Below are 20,996 nucleotides of genomic sequence, written 5' to 3' on the forward strand. Positions count from 1 at the left end.
GACGCCGCAGGACCACCCATCACCACACAGCAAGGACGCCGCAGGACCACCCACCCCCCAGCAAGGACGCAGCAGGACCAGCCACCATCACACAGCAAGGACGCCGCAGGACCACCCATCACCACACAGCAAGGACGCCGCAGGACCACCCACCCCCCCCCCCAGCAAGGACGCCGCAGGACCACCCACCACCACACAGCAAGGACGCCGCAGGACCACCCACCCCCCCCCCCCAGCAAGGACGCCGCAGGACCAGCCACCACCACACAGCAAGGACGCCGCAGGACCAGCCACCACCACACAGCAAGGACGCCGCAGGACCAGCCACCACCACACAGCAAGGACGCCGCAGGACCAGCCACCATCACACAGCAAGGACGCCGCAGGACCAGCCACCATCACACAGCAAGGACGCCGCAGGACCAGCCACCATCACACAGCAAGGACGCCGCAGGACCACCCATCACCACACAGCAAGGACGCCGCAGGACCACCCATCACCACACAGCAAGGACGCCGCACGACCACCCATCACCACACAGCAAGGACGCCGCACGACCACCCACTACCCCCCAGCAAGGACGCCGCAGGACCACCCACCCCCCCCCCCAGCAAGGACGCCGCAGGACCAGCCACCCCCCCCCCCCCAAGCAAGGACGTCGCAGGACCAGCCACCCCCCCCCAGCAAGGACGCCGCAGGACCACCCCCCCCCCCAGCAAGGACGCCGCAGGACCACCCACCCACCCCCCCCCCAGCAAGGACGCCGCAGGACCACCCCCCCCCCCAGCAAGGACGCCGCAGGACCAGCCACCCACCCCCCCCCAGCAAGGACGCCGCAGGACCAGCCACCCCCCCCCCAGCAAGGACGCCGCAGAACCAGCCATCACCACACAGCAAGGATGCCGCAGGACCACCCACCATCACACAGCAAGGACGCCGCAGGACCACCCACCATCACACAGCAAGGACGCCGCAGGACCACCCATCACCACACAGCAAGGACGCCGCAGGACCAGCCACCATCACACAGGAAGGACGCCGCAGGACCATCCATCATCCCACAGACGCTGCAGGACCACCCAGGATGCCTCAAGGCTCCTAGGGGAGAGGGTTGCACCACACGTCATCCTGTGGGGGGCGCTGCTCGGCGTCACACATCTGGGTCTCAGCCTTGGAGTAAAAACATTCACTGAGAGCGGAGCAGAGCGGCAGCGTGTGACCGCTCCATCCATGTCAGGCTGTGATAAGGCGGCCGTTAGTCACACACGAGCTGTGCCACCGCCGCCCTCGACCAACGCAGATAATAAATATTGACACTGCAGCGCCCTACGATCAGTGCTGCACCGAGCCCCGGCCAAGAGGACGGCTGGTGCCAGCGGCCGCAGCAGAGAGGAGCCATTCAGGCCGTGCAGCTGGAGGGAGGATTAATGAGCAGCGGAGGATAAATGGGGGCTGTATGTGATCAAGGGGGAAGAAGGGGCTCCTGTGCCCGGGGGGCTGCACCAGGAGGACCCAAGTGTTACTGATGGCAGGGGACCGGTCTATGGCCGGGGCTGCACTTTACTCCCACACTATTAGAAAACTGCTTATCCATTAGAGTGTGGCGCTGCTGCCACCAGTGCCCCCTCCATCTGCGCAGGCGCCGCTCACCAGATCTGGAGCTTGATCTTCTTTCCTTGCAATTCCACAGTTTTGATCTTGAAGTCGATTCCTGTAAGAGACAAAGAGAACGGTCAGTCGCCACCTTCATCGCACGGGACGCGATCACCGCCAATCGTCCTTTACTAGAAGGCGTCACCGAGTCCAGTAACTGCTGGCCGGGAGTAAAGACGATGCACGACCGCAGCTCTGGAGGTGACTTGTGAACAGCAGGACATCAATGAAAGAGGAAAAAAGCCCCCAGCCCCCTACATACAGTATATAGGAATGAGTAAAATAGGATACCGGGAACGCCCCCACAAGACCCGGCGTACACCGGGAACGCCCCCACAAGACCCGGCGTACACCGGGAACGCCCCCACAAGACCCGGCGTACACCGGGAACGCCCCCACAAGACCCGGCGTACACCGGGAACGCCCCCACAAGACCCGGCGTACACCGGGAACGCCCCCACAAGACCCGGCGTACACCGGGAACGCCCCTACAAGACCCGGCGTACACCGGGAACGCCCCCACAAGACCCGACATTCTGGAGCCGCTCTGACCCAGTTCACACATCTCTCGCTGCCCATGTTTCCTGCGCTGCAATCCCTGACGGACCCTTCCTCTGACAGCCGCCATTATCACCAGATAATCAGTGCTGTCACCCCTCAGTGATCAGTGCACGTAGCTGAATCCTCCTCATGTTCCGGCATCTCCTGTGAATCATCACATCCGAGCACAAGAGCCGGCTCACAGGGAAACCAGCAAACTCAGCTCTGCTACGTCACCGAACACCAGCGCTTGTTGTGCCCTCGGCATTCAGCTCCCACAATGCACTGCTCCCTGGTAACAGGAAACCAGAGGAATCATGAAGAAGCAACTGTGGATATCCAGTGTCAGCGACGGCCGAAAGTGATAATGCCTCCTCCCCGCAGCCCCGCAGTCACCGCTTCTCCCCGCCCCGTGCAGTCACCGCTCCTCCCCGCAGCCCCGCCCCGTGCCGCCCCACGCAGTCGCCGCTCCTCCCCGCAGCCCCATGCAGTCACCACGCCGCTCCTCCCGGCAGCCCCGCGCAGTCACCGCTCCTCCCCGCAGCCCCGCCCCGTGCAGTTGCCGCTCCTCCCCGCAGCCCCATGCAGTCACCACGCCGCTCCTCCCCGCAGCCCCGCCCCGCCTCACGCAGTCGCCGCTCCTCCCCGCAGCCCCATGCAGTCACCACGCCGCTCCTCCCCGCAGCCCCGCACAGTCACCGCTCCACGCAGTCACCGCTCCTCCCCGCAGCCCCGCCCCGCCACCGCTCCTCCCCGCAGCCCCACGCAGTCACCGCTCCTCCCCGCAGCCCCGCCCCGTGCCGCCTCACGCAGTCGCCGCTCCTCCCCGCAGCCCCATGCAGTCACCACGCCGCTCCTCCCCGCAGCCCCGCGCAGTCACCGCTCCACGCAGTCCCGCCCCGCCACCGCTCCTCCCCGCAGCCCCGCCCCGCGCAGCCACCGCTCCTCCCCGCAGCCCCGCCCCGCGCAGCCACCGCTCCTCCCCGCAGCCCCGCGCCGCTCCTCCCCGCAGCCCCGCCCCACGCAGACACTGCTCCTCCCCGCAGCCCCGCCCCATGCAGTCACCGCTCCTCCCTGCAGCCCCGCCCTGCGCAGACACTGCTCCTCCCCGCAGCCCCGTGCCGCTCCTCCCCGCAGTCACCGCTCCTCCCCGCAGCCCCGCCCCATGCAGTCACCGCTCCTCCCCGCAGCCCCGTGCCGCTCCTCCCCGCAGCCCCGCCCCATGCAGTCACCGCTCCTCCCCGCAGCCCCGCCCCGTGCAGACACTGCTCCTCCCCGCAGCCCCGCGTAACACACCTAAGATCACACCACACAGGAATAAGGGGCCACTACACATCAGTGCAGACGCTCCATCCGGAGTTCTCCATCATAGGAGAATCTGGGTGTCTGCTCATAGGTAGAAGTCGTGTAAAAAGGGGGATCACTACCAGGACGGATGACCGCTCTCCGCCAGGTCTAGCCGCTGACAGCAAGCAGAGATATTAAAGCGATGAGCATCTACAACATTCACTGTACTGAGGAGAAGCAGGAGGTGCTGCCATCAATGTCTCCTCAGAGAGAGACCACAGAGCCGGCCACGACCCCCCCCCCCCCCACAGAGCCGGCCACGACCCCCCCCCCCCCACACAGAGCCGGCCACGACCCCCCCCCCCCACACACAGAGCCGGCCACGACCCCCCCCCCCCCACACACAGAGCCGGCCACCACCCCCCCACAGAGCGGCCGCCGGCTCAGGGAGCACAGCACTCCACTGGACTGACATGGTGACACCACAGAAGTAATGCTGTCCGCCTGGGCGAGGAGAGTGCAAGCATCCAGCCGTGACACCAGGAGCTGCACCCCCTTATACTGCACCCCCATATACTGCTCCAGATACAGAGGAGTCTCATGTCAGCAAGACAGGAACAGGGGCACCGAGAGTCCCGACACCTCCCCCCCGGGGCCCCGACACCTTCCCGACCTCCTGCAGGTGGTTGATGCGGGAGCAGAGGAGCAGCACCACACAGGATAACAGCCCAATAGTCTATGTTCACACATTGCGTTTTTCCCCTCAGGCCAAACCCGCTCTTTTGGCAGTAAAGAAGAAACGTCAAAAACCTGATCCCTGAGTTTTCGGCTGGTTTTTGCACTCACTCGTTTTCTATGGGTGAAAAAAAGCTGAAAGAAGGGACATCCGGCATTCGGCAAAACCGCAGCTCTTTGACTAAACAGGCAGAAAAATAATGTGTGCATGAGATGAGCGAGAGCTCAGACTGTGCTGTAAAAGGCAGATGAAAATTTTCATAAAAAACACAATGTGTGAATATGGCCTAAAGTTACACAGTCTCTGCGGCTGCCAGTGACTGAATAGAGGCATTTATCACAGCAGAGTTTTTGTTACAACTGCATCCAGTGTGGACAGTCCTCTGAGCAGCGGCCCCAGGTCCGGACAGTCCGGACGGGACACAGGAGGGGGGCGCAGTGCCAGGAGCCGGTGCACTGCCCCCTGGTACTCGGGCAGCCGTCACATCCTGCAGATATCTGCACCCAAACCCACCATGTCCTTTCTCACACAGGACGCCCCCTGCAGGTTACACACAGTACAAGACTGGAGCCTGCTCCCTCAATTATATAAGTGACCTTCCATAAGATCAGCACGCTGTGCTCCTGAAATACTCTGTACTGCTGCACACACTCCACTTGCTGTGAAAAGATCAGATATTTTATATGTTGTCAGTGCACTCCTCTCCTGAAATACTCTGTGCTGTTGGCAAACATCTGCAGGGACTGAACAATGAAACACATGGCGCTGAGCATGAGGAGCAGAGGGATGGAAATGGTGCAAACAAAACCGCTAACTATCGGGTCACATGACAGCGGTACATGAGCGCCCGCGGTGTCCTCGCATAGCGTACAGATGGAGCGCGGACAGAAACCTCATCATTCACACAGGACGGGTTCCCGTTCACCAGGAATGCTGGGAGTTGTAGTTCAGTACTGGCAGCAGCGAGGCAGGAAGTAGCAGAATAGTAATGTCCAGCACATGTACATTGTAACCTGGGAGAGCATTACTACAACTCAGCCCTGTCGGAGGAGGCTGGTGGTCGTAGTTTCACTATCACTTTAGAGGCCAGAGTCAACAGGCAGTGATGTCCAGGAACATTCAGGGCACAGGAGACGGCAGAGAGCGGGCACAGGAGATGGCAGAGAGCGGGCACAGGAGGGGGGGGGGGGGGGCGAAGCACCGGGCACGGAGGGGGGGAAGCTTCCCAGGGGCAGAGGAACAAGTTACAGAAAGACACAAAGGAGTAAATTCTCTGCTGCAATGAAAGAACGGACAACAAAGGGCAGCGGGGCCGGATTCCTGCGCTCCATTCACTGCCCGGGCTGCAATCAATGGCCACTTGTCACTGTGAATCCCCAGCACGGTGCACAGCACACAACTGCCAGGCCAGGGCTTCTACGCCTCAGCAGGTCGAGAGCTCGCCGTCACCCACTAGGAACCGTACACAGATCCTGACAATTGTGCCCTCCAGACAACGCTCTGAGCGCCCAGCACCGGGCGAGACATTGTATCAGGACGAGAGATGGCGCACATCAGAGTACAGCGGACACAACTGTAAACCCCATTAGCTACATGTTGGCTTTTTTTTTGGCGTTTGGATCTTAAAAATGCACCGATACATTGTAAAACTATCAGGAAAGGAGAGATTTGTGCTGCTGATCTACTCGATTGTCTGACACTCAGAGGAGCGGCTGCCCACCAGTCGCCTGCCCGCGGCTGCCCACCAGTCGCCTGCCCTTCGATGTATAGCCCCCGGACTGCAGGGCTTATGCCCAGTACACCACCCTGGTCGCTGACCGGCGGCGCCCCTGATGCGTGCCACATTTACAATGAGAGAAGCAGGTTCTGAATGGGAATCCTCAGGAGGCAGAGAGCGCCTTCCCAGGGCTGACGAGTCGCTGCAGCTTGTCATGTAACTGGAGACACCCACACAGAACTGGAGAAATGCGCAGACTTAATCCACAGCAAAATCCACCCGACACGTGGAGATATTTCTGATAATATCCGTAATCGCACTGTCCGGATCTTACACATCTCATGCTCCAGTCACACCCAGAGCTGTAAGCAGAATGGCCGCTACATGGAGCCCAGCACCAATCTGCTGACAGGCGGCAGCTCGGGAGGGGACACAAATAAAGGGTTAAGTATGGAGGGTGCAACAGACAAAAGGTTTAGTGCCAGGATGAGGCAGAGCTGGACCCTCATTGTCACACAGCCTGGATACGGCAGGAATGCGAGGGTCCTTCACCTCCGGACCCTCCGACATTCCTGAGACATGAGATCAGCGCAGATCACCAGCAGTCCCATGTCAGCCCCCAAGAAGTACTGCTCCTGTATATCCAGGAGGACATCCCTGACTAAAGTGACTGCTCCCATCTACAGACCCCCTCTCATCAGCCCCAAGAGACCCCGACAGTGAGGAAGATGGAGCAGAGCCGGAAGCATCATCACTTCACAACCAGAAACACTAACTATAGAAAACCGATGTCACCGGCAGTCCTATGTAACACCAGAGACCACACAATGTAGTGGATGCCACCTGCAGTCCTATGTACCTCCACAGACAACCAAGGGCCGGAAACAATTGTTGCCCCCCTCAGCTTATTATTTGATTGCGCCCTTTGTAATAAATAGCTGCAGTCAGTCGCTTCCTATAACCATCAGCTTCTTCCTCCTCAGCCGGGATCTTGGACTCTTCTTACAATCTGCTCCAGGTCTCTCATATGTGAAGACGTCTTCTCCCAACAGCAATTGTAAGATCTCTCCCCAGGTGATCAATGGGATTTAGATCCGGACTCATTGCTGCCACTTCAGAACTCTCCAGCACTTTGTTTCCATCCATTTCTGGGGGCTTCTTGAAGTATGTTTGGGGTCATTGTCCTGCTGGAAGACCCATGACCTAGGACGCAAACCCAACTATCTGACACTGGTCCCTACGTTGCCACCCAAAATCCATTGGTAATCTTCACATTTCCCCAGTGCCAGCAAAACAACCCAAAAACATGTGACCCTCCACCATATTTGACTGTAGGTACTGTGTTCTTTTCTTTGTAGGTCTCAATTCAGTTTTCGGTAAACAGTAGAATGATGTCCTTTACCAAAAAGCTCCATCTTGGTCTCATCCGTTTACAAGACGCTTTCCCAGAAGGATTTTGGCTTAGTCACATACTTTTTGGCAAACTGCAGTCTAGCTTTTCTATGTCAGCAGTGGGATCCTCCGGGGTCTCCTGCCATAGTGTTTCATTTCATTCACATGTGGACGGATAGTTCGCGCTGACACTGATGCATCCTGAGCCTGCAGGACAGCGTGAATTTCTTTGGCCCTTGATTGGGGCTGCCTATCCACCATCCGGACTGTCCTGTGTTACAACCTTTCATCAATTTTTTTCCACCACGTACAGGGAGATTAGCTACAGAGCCATGGGTTGTAAACTACTTGATTAGGTTATGCACCGCGAAAAAAGGAACATCAAGATCTGGAGATGGACTTGTAACCTTGAGATTGGTGATATTTTTCTACTATTTTGGTTCTCAAGTCCTCAGATTGTTCTCTTCTCTTTCTGTCCTCCATGCTTAGTGTGGCACACACAGACACACAATGCAAAGATTAAGTCAGCTTCTCCCCTTTTTATCTGGTTTCAGGTGTGATTTTCATATTGTCCACACCTGTTACTTGCAACAGGTGAGTGTGAACGAGCATCACATGCTGGAAACAAAGTTGTTAACCCACAATTTTGGAAAGGTGTCAACCCATTGCCAGCCCATTTTTGGGGGTTTGTGTGAAATTATGTCCAATTTGCCGTTTTTTTCTGTTGTTGTTTCAATAATCAGGAAATAGTCATGTGTATAACAAAACATGTGGAATGGTGATAATTTTCTGGAACGCTTTCGGCCATGACGGTATATATATGGGGCGGTGTGAGGGCAGAGGATGGATGGAGGATATACGATCGGGCCTGGGCCGCCGCTTCTCTCCGGGGTGGGACTTCTCACATCTCTGCTGAATGAGACACATGAAGGAGCAGCGGGGACAAGTCTGAACAGGGCGGCAGCGCATACATATAATTAGTGAGTAACAATGGTGCAGTGAAGCCGGAGAACAATCCCCGGCCTCATCCTGGAGCCGCTGCACCCTGGCACCAAGGGAGCGGGACCCTCCACACAGCAGCACCCCAGTCACACTGCATCATGGGTAATGATCGCCAGTACCCAGGAGCTGAACTCGCGCCTTCAGGCTTTTCAGCATTTCCATTCGGTGACAGCAAGCACAGATCTAAACATACCACAACAACGCAGATTTTTTTTCCCCCTATAGCTTTAAATGGCTGATAACAGCTAACAGTAGCTCACCAGCAGACAGCCAGTAACCTGATGTGTGACAGGCCGCGGCGTCTCGGGTGTCAGGACACAGCCCTTTGTTTCTCTACGCTCTCGCTATCAATTTTATATGAGCAAAAATCATAGAAACGGTCGGCGTCACCTGATACGGGCGAGAAATACAGTGCGGACTATTACAACAGCCGTAATGTGGGGGAGGGCGACGCCGGCGCACTACCCTCTGGACGGACACCTCTCCGATCATACAGAAATGCTCCTCATAGTCTGCCGAATTATCAGAAGTTCTGAGTTACTGGACGCTCTTTATCCGGTCTGCCAGGTATTGGCAGCTTCATGTACCGGCTCTTTAAGGGGGTGACACGGACCTCGGTAAATGCTGAGCCGACATAAAATAAGCAGAAGTAACGCAGAGCGAATCGATAAAGCTGACGTGCAGCGGGGGAAGCGGCACAGATGCTGCGGCACCTCCTGACCCCGGCGGCACAGCGTATACTGTAACTAGCTGCAGATTCTTCTCCGTCCCCTGGACAGCACGATTACAGCTCCGCTCCAATAGGGAGTAAGAATCAGAGGCTCAGGCTCAGCGGCAGCATCTACTGGGGTCTAAGGTGGTCCGAAAACCGGAGCTGCAATATCAGACAGCAGCTCTGTCCCTCTGAGACCCACTAGAGGGCTGCGATATGTCTATATGGGTCAGAAGGATACTTCTGCTCTGCTGTCCCCCATGCTTTACACCGCTGCTCTCCCCCAGCAGGGTGCAGACATGACGGCATGTACCCAGCAGCATCTACCTGAAGCTCACAGCAGTCCGTGCCCTGCACCCCGCAGACGAGCCCGGCCACGAGTGCAGCGTCACAGGCTGCACAGGTTATTTTTATGCCATGAACACATTCCCCCATTATGCCTGGAAGGTCTTCAGAGCAGCGTGCACAGGCCGGTGTTATCTGCACGTCACATTACTGAGTGTAACACAGCGCTGCCAGACAGGGGCTGAGGGCACCGGGACAGGACGCCGGCAGGGGGGGAAGCCTGACGCTGGCACATTCTGCTCTGCAAGATGAGACAGGCGGCCGGCGCTCCGCCTGCAGCACAGCAAGGTTCACCCTTCATCTAACCCCCACTGATAGGAGGAGAGTATACATCCACCCCACCTGTAATATCACCCCATATAATAATACCGCTACCTAATCACACACTGACCCCGATCCTGTACTATACCCCAGAGCTGCACTCACTATTCTGCTGGTGCAGTCACTGTGTACATACATTACATCACTGATCCTGAGTTACATCCTGTATTATACTCCAGAGCTGCACTCACTATTCTGCTGGTACAGTCACTGTGTACATACATTACATTACTGATCCTGAGTTACCTCCTGTATTATACTCCAGAGCTGCACTCACTATTCTGCTGGTGCAGTCACTGTGTACATACATTACTGATCCTGAGTTACCTCCTGTATTATACTCCAGAGCAGCACTCACTATTCTGCTGGTGCAGTCACTGTGTACATACATTACATTACTGATACTGAGTTACATCCTGTATTATACTCCAGAGCTGCACTCACTATTCTGCTGGTGCAGTCACTGTGTACATACATTACTGATCCCGAGTTACCTCCTGTATTATACTCCAGAGCAGCACTCACTATTCTGCTGGTGCAGTCACTGTGTACATACATTACATTACTGATACTGAGTTACATCCTGTATTATACTCCAGAGCTGCACTCACTATTCTGCTGGTGCAGTCACTGTGTACATACATTACTGATCCTGAGTTACCTCCTGTATTATACTCCAGAGCAGCACTCACTATTCTGCTGGTGCAGTCACTGTGTACATACATTACATTACTGATCCTGAGTTACCTCCTGTATTATACTCCAGAGCTGCACTCACTATTCTGCTGGTGCAGTCACTGTGTACATACATTACATTACTGATCCTGAGTTACCTCCTGTATTATACTCCAGAGCAGCACTCACTATTCTGCTGGTGCAGTCACTGTGTACATACATTACATTACTGATCCTGAGTTACCTCCTGTATTATACTCCAGAGCTGCACTCACTATTCTGCTGGTGCAGTCACTGTGTACATACATTACTGATCCTGAGTTACCTCCTGTATTATACTCCAGAGCAGCACTCACTATTCTGCTGGTGCAGTCACTGTGTACATACATTACATTACTGATCCTGAGTTACATCCTGTATTATACTCCAGAGCTGCACTCACTATTCTGCTGGTGCAGTCACGGTGTACATACATTACTGATCCTGAGTTACCTCCTGTATTATACTCCAGAGCAGCACTCACTATTCTGCTGGTGCAGTCACTGTGTACATACATTACATTACTGATCCTGAGTTACCTCCTGTATTATACTCCAGAGCTGCACTCACTATTCTGCTGGTGCAGTCACTGTGTACATACATTACATTACTGATCCTCAGTTACATCCTGTATTATACTCCAGAGCTGCACTCACTATTCTGCTGGTGCAGTCACTGTGTACATACATTACTGATCCTGAGTTACCTCCTGTATTATACTCCAGAGCTGCACTCACTATTCTGCTGGTGCAGTCACTGTGTACATACATTACATTACTGATCCTGAGTTACCTCCTGTATTATACTCCAGAGCTGCACTCACTATTCTGCTGGTGCAGTCACTGTGTACATACATTACTGATCCTGAGTTACCTCCTGTATTATACATCAGAGCTGCACTCACTATTCTGCTGGTGCAGTCACTGTGTACATACATTACATTACTGATCCTGAGTTACCTCCTGTATTATACTCCAGAGCTGCACTCACTATTCTGCTGGTGGAGTCACAGTTGTAACAATGATTGCCCCAGTAGGGTGGCATGAGGTGAGGCCACTTTATGGCCAGGCAGACTCCAGGACCTGGTGGTGAGGGCACTGTTACACGGAGCAAATTCTGCCCCCTGCCCATGGGGGCTACAGGCGGGGTACGAGCACTGCTTGATCTTTAGCATTTACAGTAGTGTAGTAAATGCCCAGAGCAGCGTCACCCACAGGATTCGGCGGCCGCTGCTCCTCCTATACTGGCCAGGCCTCGGCTCTGACTTTCAGAGACTCAGTTCTGAACCTTGCTCTGTTTATCCGCAGAACTGTCCAGTGTGAGCCCACATCAGACCAGAGGGACCTCCAGATTAGAAGATGCCAGACCACCGGGACTGCAGAGCTAGTGATCGCAGCGGGAGCAGCTTGGACCCCGAGGTCCAGGCAGTAAAATCCAGACATCTCCTGCCGGAGCAGACCGGCCCCTGCCCCGACGGAGCCGACACTGCCGGTCATCGGAAGGTGCATTACAAATGTCAGCAATGGACGTGAGCGGAGGAGACAACGCAGAGATGTCGCTGCTCTCAGGCCCCGGCACAGGAGAAGAACCCTGGCTGCCATCCCGGACACATCCTGACCAAAGCTACTGGTCATTGGGGGGTAAGCACAACATGACGTTTCCTCATAGGGTCCCCCACAAAGTACAATGAGGGTGGTCCATCTCCCCAGTCAGCCCCCTCACTCATCATCAGTCTCCAGAGAATAAGCCCCTTGGCGCCTCCTTCATCAGGATGTTACTCCGCACTAAACTCCCAAAACTGGATCTACAAGTCACAGCGAGGTCTGCGGCCAACGACTTCCTGCTGTCAATCACCGGCCCCGAGGCTCAAACCAGGAGAGCAGAGGACCAGAAACACAGGAAGGACGGCGAGGAGGCACCCCGACCTCCACACACCCTCAATATGTGCAGAGCGCCCCCCATGGGCAGTGCTCGCAAACCCCTACCCCCCCCCCCCCCAATATGGGCAGAACTCTCCCCCCCCCCCCCAATATGGGCAGAACTCACAACACTCCCCCCCCCCCCAATATGGGCAGAACTCACAACACTCCCCCCCCCCCCCCCAATATGGGCAGAACTCACAACACTCCCCCCCCCCCCCCCAATATGGGCAGAACTCACAACACACCCCCCCCCCCCCCCAATATGGGCAGAACTCACAACACACCCCCCCCCCCCCCAATATGGGCAGAACTCACAACACCCCCCCCCCCCCCCCCCAATATGGGCAGAACTCACCCAGTCACATTATACCAGGAGCTAGAAACCCCATCACTAGACCCAGAAAGCAGAAAGGAGGCCGCCCCAAAGCTGGGCACCCTGTCCTGATATCACTGTAACTGGTGCCCCCATTATTATACCCCTCCCCTGCTATCATTACAGGTGTTGTCTCCCCAATAGTACACCTACGTACATTTGTGGGACTCAGTGTGGCCCCCATACAGTTATAGCTGGGTACCCCAGGCCTCAGTGTGGCCCCCGTACAGTTATAGCTGGGTACCCCAGGCCTCAGTGTGGCCCCCGTACAGTTATAGCTGGGTACCCCAGGCCTCAGTGTGGCCCCCGTACAGTTATAGCTGGGTACCCCAGGCCTCAGTGTGGCCCCCGTACAGTTATAGCTGGGTACCCCAGGCCTCAGTGTGGCCCCCGTACAGTTATAGCTGGGTACCCCAGGCCTCAGTGTGGCCCCCGTACAGTTATAGCTGGGTACCCCAGGCCTCAGTGTGGCCCCCGTACAGTTATAGCTGGGTACCCCAGGCCTCAGTGTGGCCCCCGTACAGTTATAGCTGGGTACCCCAGGCCTCAGTGTGGCCCCCGTATAGTTATAGCTGGGTACCCCAGGCCTCAGTGTGGCCCCCGTATAGTTATAGCTGGGTACCCCAGGCCTCAGTGTGGCCCCCGTATAGTTATAGCTGGGTACCCCAGGCCTCAGTGTGGCCCCCGTATAGTTATAGCTGGGTACCCCAGGCCTCAGTGTGGCCCCTGTATAGTTATAGCTGGGTACCCCAGGCCTCAGTGTGGCCCCTGTATAGTTATAGCTGGGTACCCCAGGCCTCAGTGTGGCCCCTGTATAGTTATAGCTGGGTACCCCAGGCCTCAGTGTGGCCCCTGTATAGTTATAGCTGGGTACCCCAGGCCTCAGTGTGGCCCCTGTATAGTTATAGCTGGGTACCCCAGGCCTCAGTGTGGCCCCTGTATAGTTATAGCTGGGTACCCCAGGCCTCAGTGTGGCCCCTGTATAGTTATAGCTGGGTACCCCAGGCCTCAGTGTGGCCCCTGTATAGTTATAGCTGGGTACCCCAGGCCTCAGTGTGGCCCCTGTATAGTTATAGCTGGGTACCCCAGGCCTCAGTGTGGCCCCCGTATAGTTATAGCTGGGTACCCCAGGCCTCAGTGTGGCCCCCGTATAGTTATAGCTGGGTACCCCAGGCCTCAGTGTGGCCCCCGTATAGTTATAGCTGGGTACCCCAGGCCTCAGTGTGGCCCCCGTACAGTTATAGCTGGGTACCCCAGGCCTCAGTGTGGCCCCCGTACAGTTATAGCTGGGTACCCCAGGCCTCAGTGTGGCCCCCGTACAGTTATAGCTGGGTACCCCAGGCCTCAGTGTGGCCCCCGTACAGTTATAGCTGGGTACCCCAGGCCTCAGTGTGGCCCCCGTACAGTTATAGCTGGGTACCCCAGGCCTCAGTGTGGCCCCCGTACAGTTATAGCTGGGTACCCCAGGCCTCAGTGTGGCCCCCGTACAGTTATAGCTGGGTACCCCAGGCCTCAGTGTGGCCCCCGTACAGTTATAGCTGGGTACCCCAGGCCTCAGTGTGGCCCCCGTACAGTTATAGCTGGGTACCCCAGGCCTCAGTGTGGCCCCCGTACAGTTATAGCTGGGTACCCCAGGCCTCAGTGTGGCCCCCGTACAGTTATAGCTGGGTACCCCAGGCCTCAGTGTGGCCCCCGTACAGTTATAGCTGGGTACCCCAGGCCTCAGTGTGGCCCCCGTACAGTTATAGCTGGGTACCCCAGGCCTCAGTGTGGCCCCCGTACAGTTATAGCTGGGTACCCCAGGCCTCAGTGTGGCCCCCGTACAGTTATAGCTGGGTACCCCAGGCCTCAGTGTGGCCCCCGTACAGTTATAGCTGGGTACCCCAGGCCTCAGTGTGGCCCCCGTACAGTTATAGCTGGGTACCCCAGGCCTCAGTGTGGCCCCCGTACAGTTATAGCTGGGTACCCCAGGCCTCAGTGTGGCCCCCGTACAGTTATAGCTGGGTACCCCAGGCCTCAGTGTGGCCCCCGTACAGTTATAGCTGGGTACCCCAGGCCTCAGTGTGGCCCCCGTACAGTTATAGCTGGGTACCCCAGGCCTCAGTGTGGCCCCCGTACAGTTATAGCTGGGTACCCCAGGCCTCAGTGTGGCCCCCGTACAGTTATAGCTGGGTACCCCAGGCCTCAGTGTGGCCCCCGTACAGTTATAGCTGGGTACCCCAGGCCTCAGTGTGGCCCCCGTACAGTTATAGCTGGGTACCCCAGGCCTCAGTGTGGCCCCCGTACAGTTATAGCTGGGTACCCCAGGCCTCAGTGTGGCCCCCGTACAGTTATAGCTGGGTACCCCAGGCCTCAGTGTGGCCCCCGTACAGTTATAGCTGGGTACCCCAGGCCTCAGTGTGGCCCCCGTACAGTTATAGCTGGGTACCCCAGGCCTCAGTGTGGCCCCCGTACAGTTATAGCTGGGTACCCCAGGCCTCAGTGTGGCCCCCGTACAGTTATAGCTGGGTACCCCAGGCCTCAGTGTGGCCCCCGTATAGTTATAGCTGGGTACCCCAGGCCTCAGTGTGGCCCCCGTATAGTTATAGCTGGGTACCCCAGGCCTCAGTGTGGCCCCCGTATAGTTATAGCTGGGTACCCCAGGCCTCAGTGTGGCCCCTGTATAGTTATAGCTGGGTACCCCAGGCCTCAGTGTGGCCCCTGTATAGTTATAGCTGGGTACCCCAGGCCTCAGTGTGGCCCCTGTATAGTTATAGCTGGGTACCCCAGGCCTCAGTGTGGCCCCTGTATAGTTATAGCTGGGTACCCCAGGCCTCAGTGTGGCCCCTGTATAGTTATAGCTGGGTACCCCAGGCCTCAGTGTGGCCCCTGTATAGTTATAGCTGGGTACCCCAGGCCTCAGTGTGGCCCCTGTATAGTTATAGCTGGGTACCCCAGGCCTCAGTGTGGCCCCTGTATAGTTATAGCTGGGTACCCCAGGCCTCAGTGTGGCCCCTGTATAGTTATAGCTGGGTACCCCAGGCCTCAGTGTGGCCCCTGTATAGTTATAGCTGGGTACCCCAGGCCTCAGTGTGGCCCCTGTATAGTTATAGCTGGGTACCCCAGGCCTCAGTGTGGCCCCTGTATAGTTATAGCTGGGTACCCCAGGCCTCAGTGTGGCCCCTGTATAGTTATAGCTGGGTACCCCAGGCCTCAGTGTGGCCCCTGTATAGTTATAGCTGGGTACCCCAGGCCTCAGTGTGGCCCCTGTATAGTTATAGCTGGGTACCCCAGGCCTCAGTGTGGCCCCTGTATAGTTATAGCTGGGTACCCCAGGCCTCAGTGTGGCCCCTGTATAGTTATAGCTGGGTACCCCAGGCCTCAGTGTGGCCCCTGTATAGTTATAGCTGGGTACCCCAGGCCTCAGTGTGGCCCCTGTATAGTTATAGCTGGGTACCCCAGGCCTCAGTGTGGCCCCTGTATAGTTATAGCTGGGTACCCCAGGCCTCAGTGTGGCCCCTGTATAGTTATAGCTGGGTACCCCAGGCCTCAGTGTGGCCCCTGTATAGTTATAGCTGGGTACCCCAGGCCTCAGTGTGGCCCCTGTATAGTTATAGCTGGGTACCCCAGGCCTCAGTGTGGCCCCTGTATAGTTATAGCTGGGTACCCCAGGCCTCAGTGTGGCCCCTGTATAGTTATAGCTGGGTACCCCAGGCCTCAGTGTGGCCCCTGTATAGTTATAGCTGGGTACCCCAGGCCTCAGTGTGGCCCCTGTATAGTTATAGCTGGGTACCCCAGGCCTCAGTGTGGCCCCTGTATAGTTATAGCTGGGTACCCCAGGCCTCAGTGTGGCCCCTGTATAGTTATAGCTGGGTACCCCAGGCCTCAGTGTGGCCCCTGTATAGTTATAGCTGGGTACCCCAGGCCTCAGTGTGGCCCCCGGGGCCCCTGTATAGTTATAGCTGGGTACCCCAGGCCTCAGTGTGGCCCCCGGGGCCCCTGTATAGTTATAGCTGGGTACCCCAGGCCTCAGTGTGGCCCCCGGGGCCCCTGTATAGTTATAGCTGGGTACCCCAGGCCTCAGTGTGGCCCCCGAGGCCCCTGTATAGTTATAGCTGGGTACCCCAGGCCTCAGTGTGGCCCCCAGGGCCCCTGTATAGTTATAGCTGGGTTCCCCAGGCCTCAGTGTGGCCCCCGGGGCCCCTGTACAGTTATAGCTGGGTACCCCAGGCCTCAGTGTGGCCCCCGGGGCCCCTGTATAGTTATAGCTGGGTACCCCAGGCCTCAGTGTGGCCCCCGTATAGTTATAGCTGGGTACCCCAGGCCTCAGTGTGGCCCCCGTATAGTTATAGCTGGGTACCCCAGGCCTCAGTGTGGCCCCCGTATAGTTATAGCTGGGTACCCCAGGCCTCAGTGTGGCCCCCGTATAGTTATAGCTGGGTACCCCAGGCCTCAGTGTGGCCCCCGTATAGTTATAGCTGGGTACCCCAGGCCTCAGTGTGGCCCCCGTATAGTTATAGCTGGGTACCCCAGGCCTCAGTGTGGCCCCCGTATAGTTATAGCTGGGTACCCCAGGCCTCAGTGTGGCCCCCGGGGCCCCTGTATAGTTATAGCTGGGTACCCCAGGCCTCAGTGTGGCCCCCGGGGCCCCTGTATAGTTATAGCTGGGTACCTCAGGCCTCAATGTGGCCCCTGGGGCTCCTGTACAGTTATAGCTGGGTACCCCAGGCCTCAGTGTGGCCCCCTGTATAGTTATAGCTGGGTACCCCAGGCCTCAGTGTGGCCCCCGGGGCCCCTGCATAGTTATAGCTGGGTACCTCAGGCCTCAGTGTGACCTCCGGGGCCCCTGTATAGTTATAGCTGGGTTCCCCAGGCCTCAGTGTGGCCCCCGGGGCCCCTGTACAGTTATAGCTGGGTACCCCAGGCCTCAGTGTGGCCCCCGGGGCCCCTGTATAGTTATAGCTGGGTTCCCCAGGCCTCAGTGTGGCCCCCGGGGCCCCTGTACAGTTATAGCTGGGTTCCCCAGGCATCAGTGTGGCCCCCGGGGCCCCTGTACAGTTATAGCTGGGTACCCCAGGCCTCAGTGTGGCCCCCGGGGCCGCTGTACAGTTATAGCTGGGTACCCCAGGCCTCAGTGTGGCCCCCGGGGCCCCTGTACAGTTATAGCTGGGTACCCCAGGCCTCAGTGTGGCCCCCGGGGCCCAGTCCCCCGCACTCACCGATGGTGGAGATGAAGGTGGTGTTGAAGGCATCATCCGAGAAGCGGAACAGCACGCAGGTCTTCCCCACCCCCGAGTCTCCAATGAGCAGCAGCTTGAAGAGCAGATCGTACGTCTTCTTCGCCATGGGCCCTGCGTCTCCTCCGGGGACCCCTCTCCTGTCAGTCACGGCCGCCGCTCGGCGGTCTCGTCATACACGGCCCCTCCCAGTACCGGGCACACCCGCCGCTGACAACAAGCTGCACCGTATCGCTGCCGTGCTCTCCGCCTCCTCCCTGTGTCTCTTCTCCCGCAGACTCCTCCTCCAGGGCCTCGCCGGGACAAAAATGGCGGCCACTCCCCCAGTGCGCGCCCCCAGACGCAGCGACGCCCGCACGTGAACGCTCGACTCCTCCGCAGCGCGCATGCGTCACATTCTGGTTTTTTTTTTTTAACCTGTAACTTTATTGTACAAAACAATTTAAACAAAAACTAATGATAAAAAAATACAATGCAAAGAATCAAGAGTGAGGAAAAGCAGAAATCCCCCATAACAATGCGACAGCCAGAGATCCCCCATAACAGTGCGACAGCCAGAGATCCCCCATAACAGTGCAACAGCCAGAGATCCCCCATCACAGAGCGTCATCCACAGATCCCCCATAACAGTGCATCATCCACAGATCCCTCATAACAGTGCGACATCCACAGATCCCCCATAACAGCGTGTCATCCACAGATCCCCCATAACAGTGCATCATCCACAGATCCCCCATAACAGTGCATCATCCACAGATCCCCCATAACAGTGCATCATCCGCAGATCCCCCATAACAGAGCGTCATCCACAGATCCCCCATAACAGAGCGTCATCCGCAGATCCCCCATAACAGTGCTTCATCCACAGATCCCCCATAACAGTGCATCATCCACAGATCCCCCATAACAGTGCATCATCCACAGATCCCCCATAACAGTGCATCATCCACAGATCCCCCATAACAGTGCATCATCCACAGATCCCCCATAACAGAGCGTCATCCACAGATCCCCCATAACAGTGCTTCATCCACAGATCCCCCATAACAGTGCATCATCCACAGATCCCCCATAACAATGCATCATCCACAGATCCCCCATAACAGAGCGTCATCCACAGATCCCCCATAACAGTGCTTCATCCACAGATCCCCCATAACAGAGCGTCATCCACAGATCCCCCATAACAGTGCATCATCCACAGATCCCCCATAACAGAGCGTCATCCACAGATCCCCCATAACAGTGCTTCATCCACAGATCCCCCATAACAGTGCATCATCCACAGATCCCCCATAACAGTGCGTCATCCACAGATCCCCCATAACAGTGCTTCATCCACAGATCCCCCATAACAGTGCGTCATCCACAGATCCCCCATAACAGTGCTTTATCCACAGATCCCCCATAACAGTGCATCATCCACAGATCCCTCATAACAGAGCGTCATCCACAGATCCCCCATAACAGCGTGTCATCCACAGATCCCCCATAACAGTGCATCATCCACAGATCCCCCATAACAGTGCATCATCCACAGATCCCCCATAACAGTGCATCATCCGCAGATCCCCCATAACAGCGCGACAGCCACAGATCCCCCATAACAGTGCGATAGACAGAGATCCCCATAACAGTGCGACAGCCAGAGATCCCCCATAACAGTGCATCATCCACAGATCCCCCATAATAGTGCATCATCCACAGATCCCCCATAACAGTGCATCATCCACAGATCCCCCATAACAGTGCATCATCCGCAGATCCCCCATAACAGCGCGACAGCCACAGATCCCCCATAACAGTGCGACAGACAGAGATCCCCCATAACAGTGCGACAGCCAGAGATCCCCCATAACAGTGCGTCATCCACAGATCCCCCATAACAGTGCAACAGCCAGAGATCCCCCATAACAGAGCATCATCCACAGATTCCCCATAACAGTGCGACAGCCAGAGATCCCCCATAACAGAGCATCATCCACAGATTCCCCATAACAGTGCAATAGCTAGAGATCCCCCATAACAGTGCGACAGCCAGAGATCCCCCATAACAGTGCGACAGCCAGAGATCCCCCATAACAGTGCAGCAGCTGGAGATCCCCCATAACAGTGCGACAGAGATCCCCCATAACAGTGCGACAGCCAGAGATCCCCCATAACAGTGCGACAGCCAAAGATCCCCCATAACAGTGCGACAGCCAGAGATCCCCCATAACAATGCAACAGCCAGAGATCCCCCATAACAGTGCGTCATCCACAGATCCCCCATAACAGTGCGACAGCCAGAGATCCCCCATAACAGTGCGACAGACAGAGATCCCCCATGACAGTGCAACAGCTAGAGATCCCCCATAACAGTGCGACAGACAGAGATCCCCCATAACAGTGCGACAGCCAGAGATACCCCATAACAATGCAACAGCCAGAGATCCCCCATTACAGTGCAACAGCCAGAGATCCCCCATAACAGTGCGACAGCCAGAGATCCCCCATAACAGTGCGTCATCCACAGATCCCCCATAACAGTGCGACAGCCAGAGATCCCCCATAACAGTGCGTCATCCACAGATCCCCCATAACAGTGCGACAGCTAGAGATCCCCCATAACAGTGCGACAGCTAGAGATCCCCCATAACAGTGCGACAGCCAGAGATCCCCCATAACAGTGCGACAGCTAGAGATCCCCCATAACAGTGCGACAGCTAGAGATCCCCCATAACAGTGCGACAGCCAGAGATCCCCCATAACAGTGTGACAGCTAGAGATCCCCCATAACAGTGCATCATCCACAGATCCCCCATAACAGTGCAACAGCCAGAGATCCCCCATAACAGTGCGACAGCCAGAGATCCCCCATAACAGTGCGTCATCCACAGATCCTCCATAACAGTGCGACAGCTAGAGATCCCCCATAACAGTGCGACAGCCAGAGATCCCCCATAACAGTGCGACAGCCAGAGATCCCCCATAACAGTGCGACAGCCAGAGATCCCCCATAGCAGTGCGAAAGCTAGAGATCCCCCATAACAGTGAGACAGCCAGAGATCCCCCATAACAGTGCG

At 56.8% G+C, this 20,996-nt stretch overlaps 1 protein-coding gene across 1 annotated transcript in view; it reads right to left on the bottom strand.

Moving 5' to 3' along the window:
- Positions 1-18,275, bottom strand: part of RAB10 (RAB10, member RAS oncogene family) — a 33,532-nt gene extending 15,257 nt beyond the window's left edge. Inside the window, exons 1-2 of the mRNA XM_073673786.1 lie at positions 17,914-18,275; positions 1,652-1,712 (exon numbers count right to left, since the gene is read on the bottom strand). Coding sequence (XP_073529887.1) covers positions 1,652-1,712; positions 17,914-18,040 — 188 coding nt within the window. The 5' untranslated portion in view covers positions 18,041-18,275. The remainder of the gene's footprint in view (positions 1-1,651; positions 1,713-17,913) is intronic.
- Between the last annotated feature and the right edge of the window lie 2,721 nt (positions 18,276-20,996).

The sequence above is a fragment of the Phyllobates terribilis genome, unplaced genomic scaffold (genome assembly GCF_046119375.1).
Source record: "Phyllobates terribilis strain yellow unplaced genomic scaffold, ASM4611937v1 Scaffold_3__8_contigs__length_932513732, whole genome shotgun sequence".
Taxonomy (NCBI): Eukaryota; Metazoa; Chordata; class Amphibia; order Anura; family Dendrobatidae; genus Phyllobates; species Phyllobates terribilis.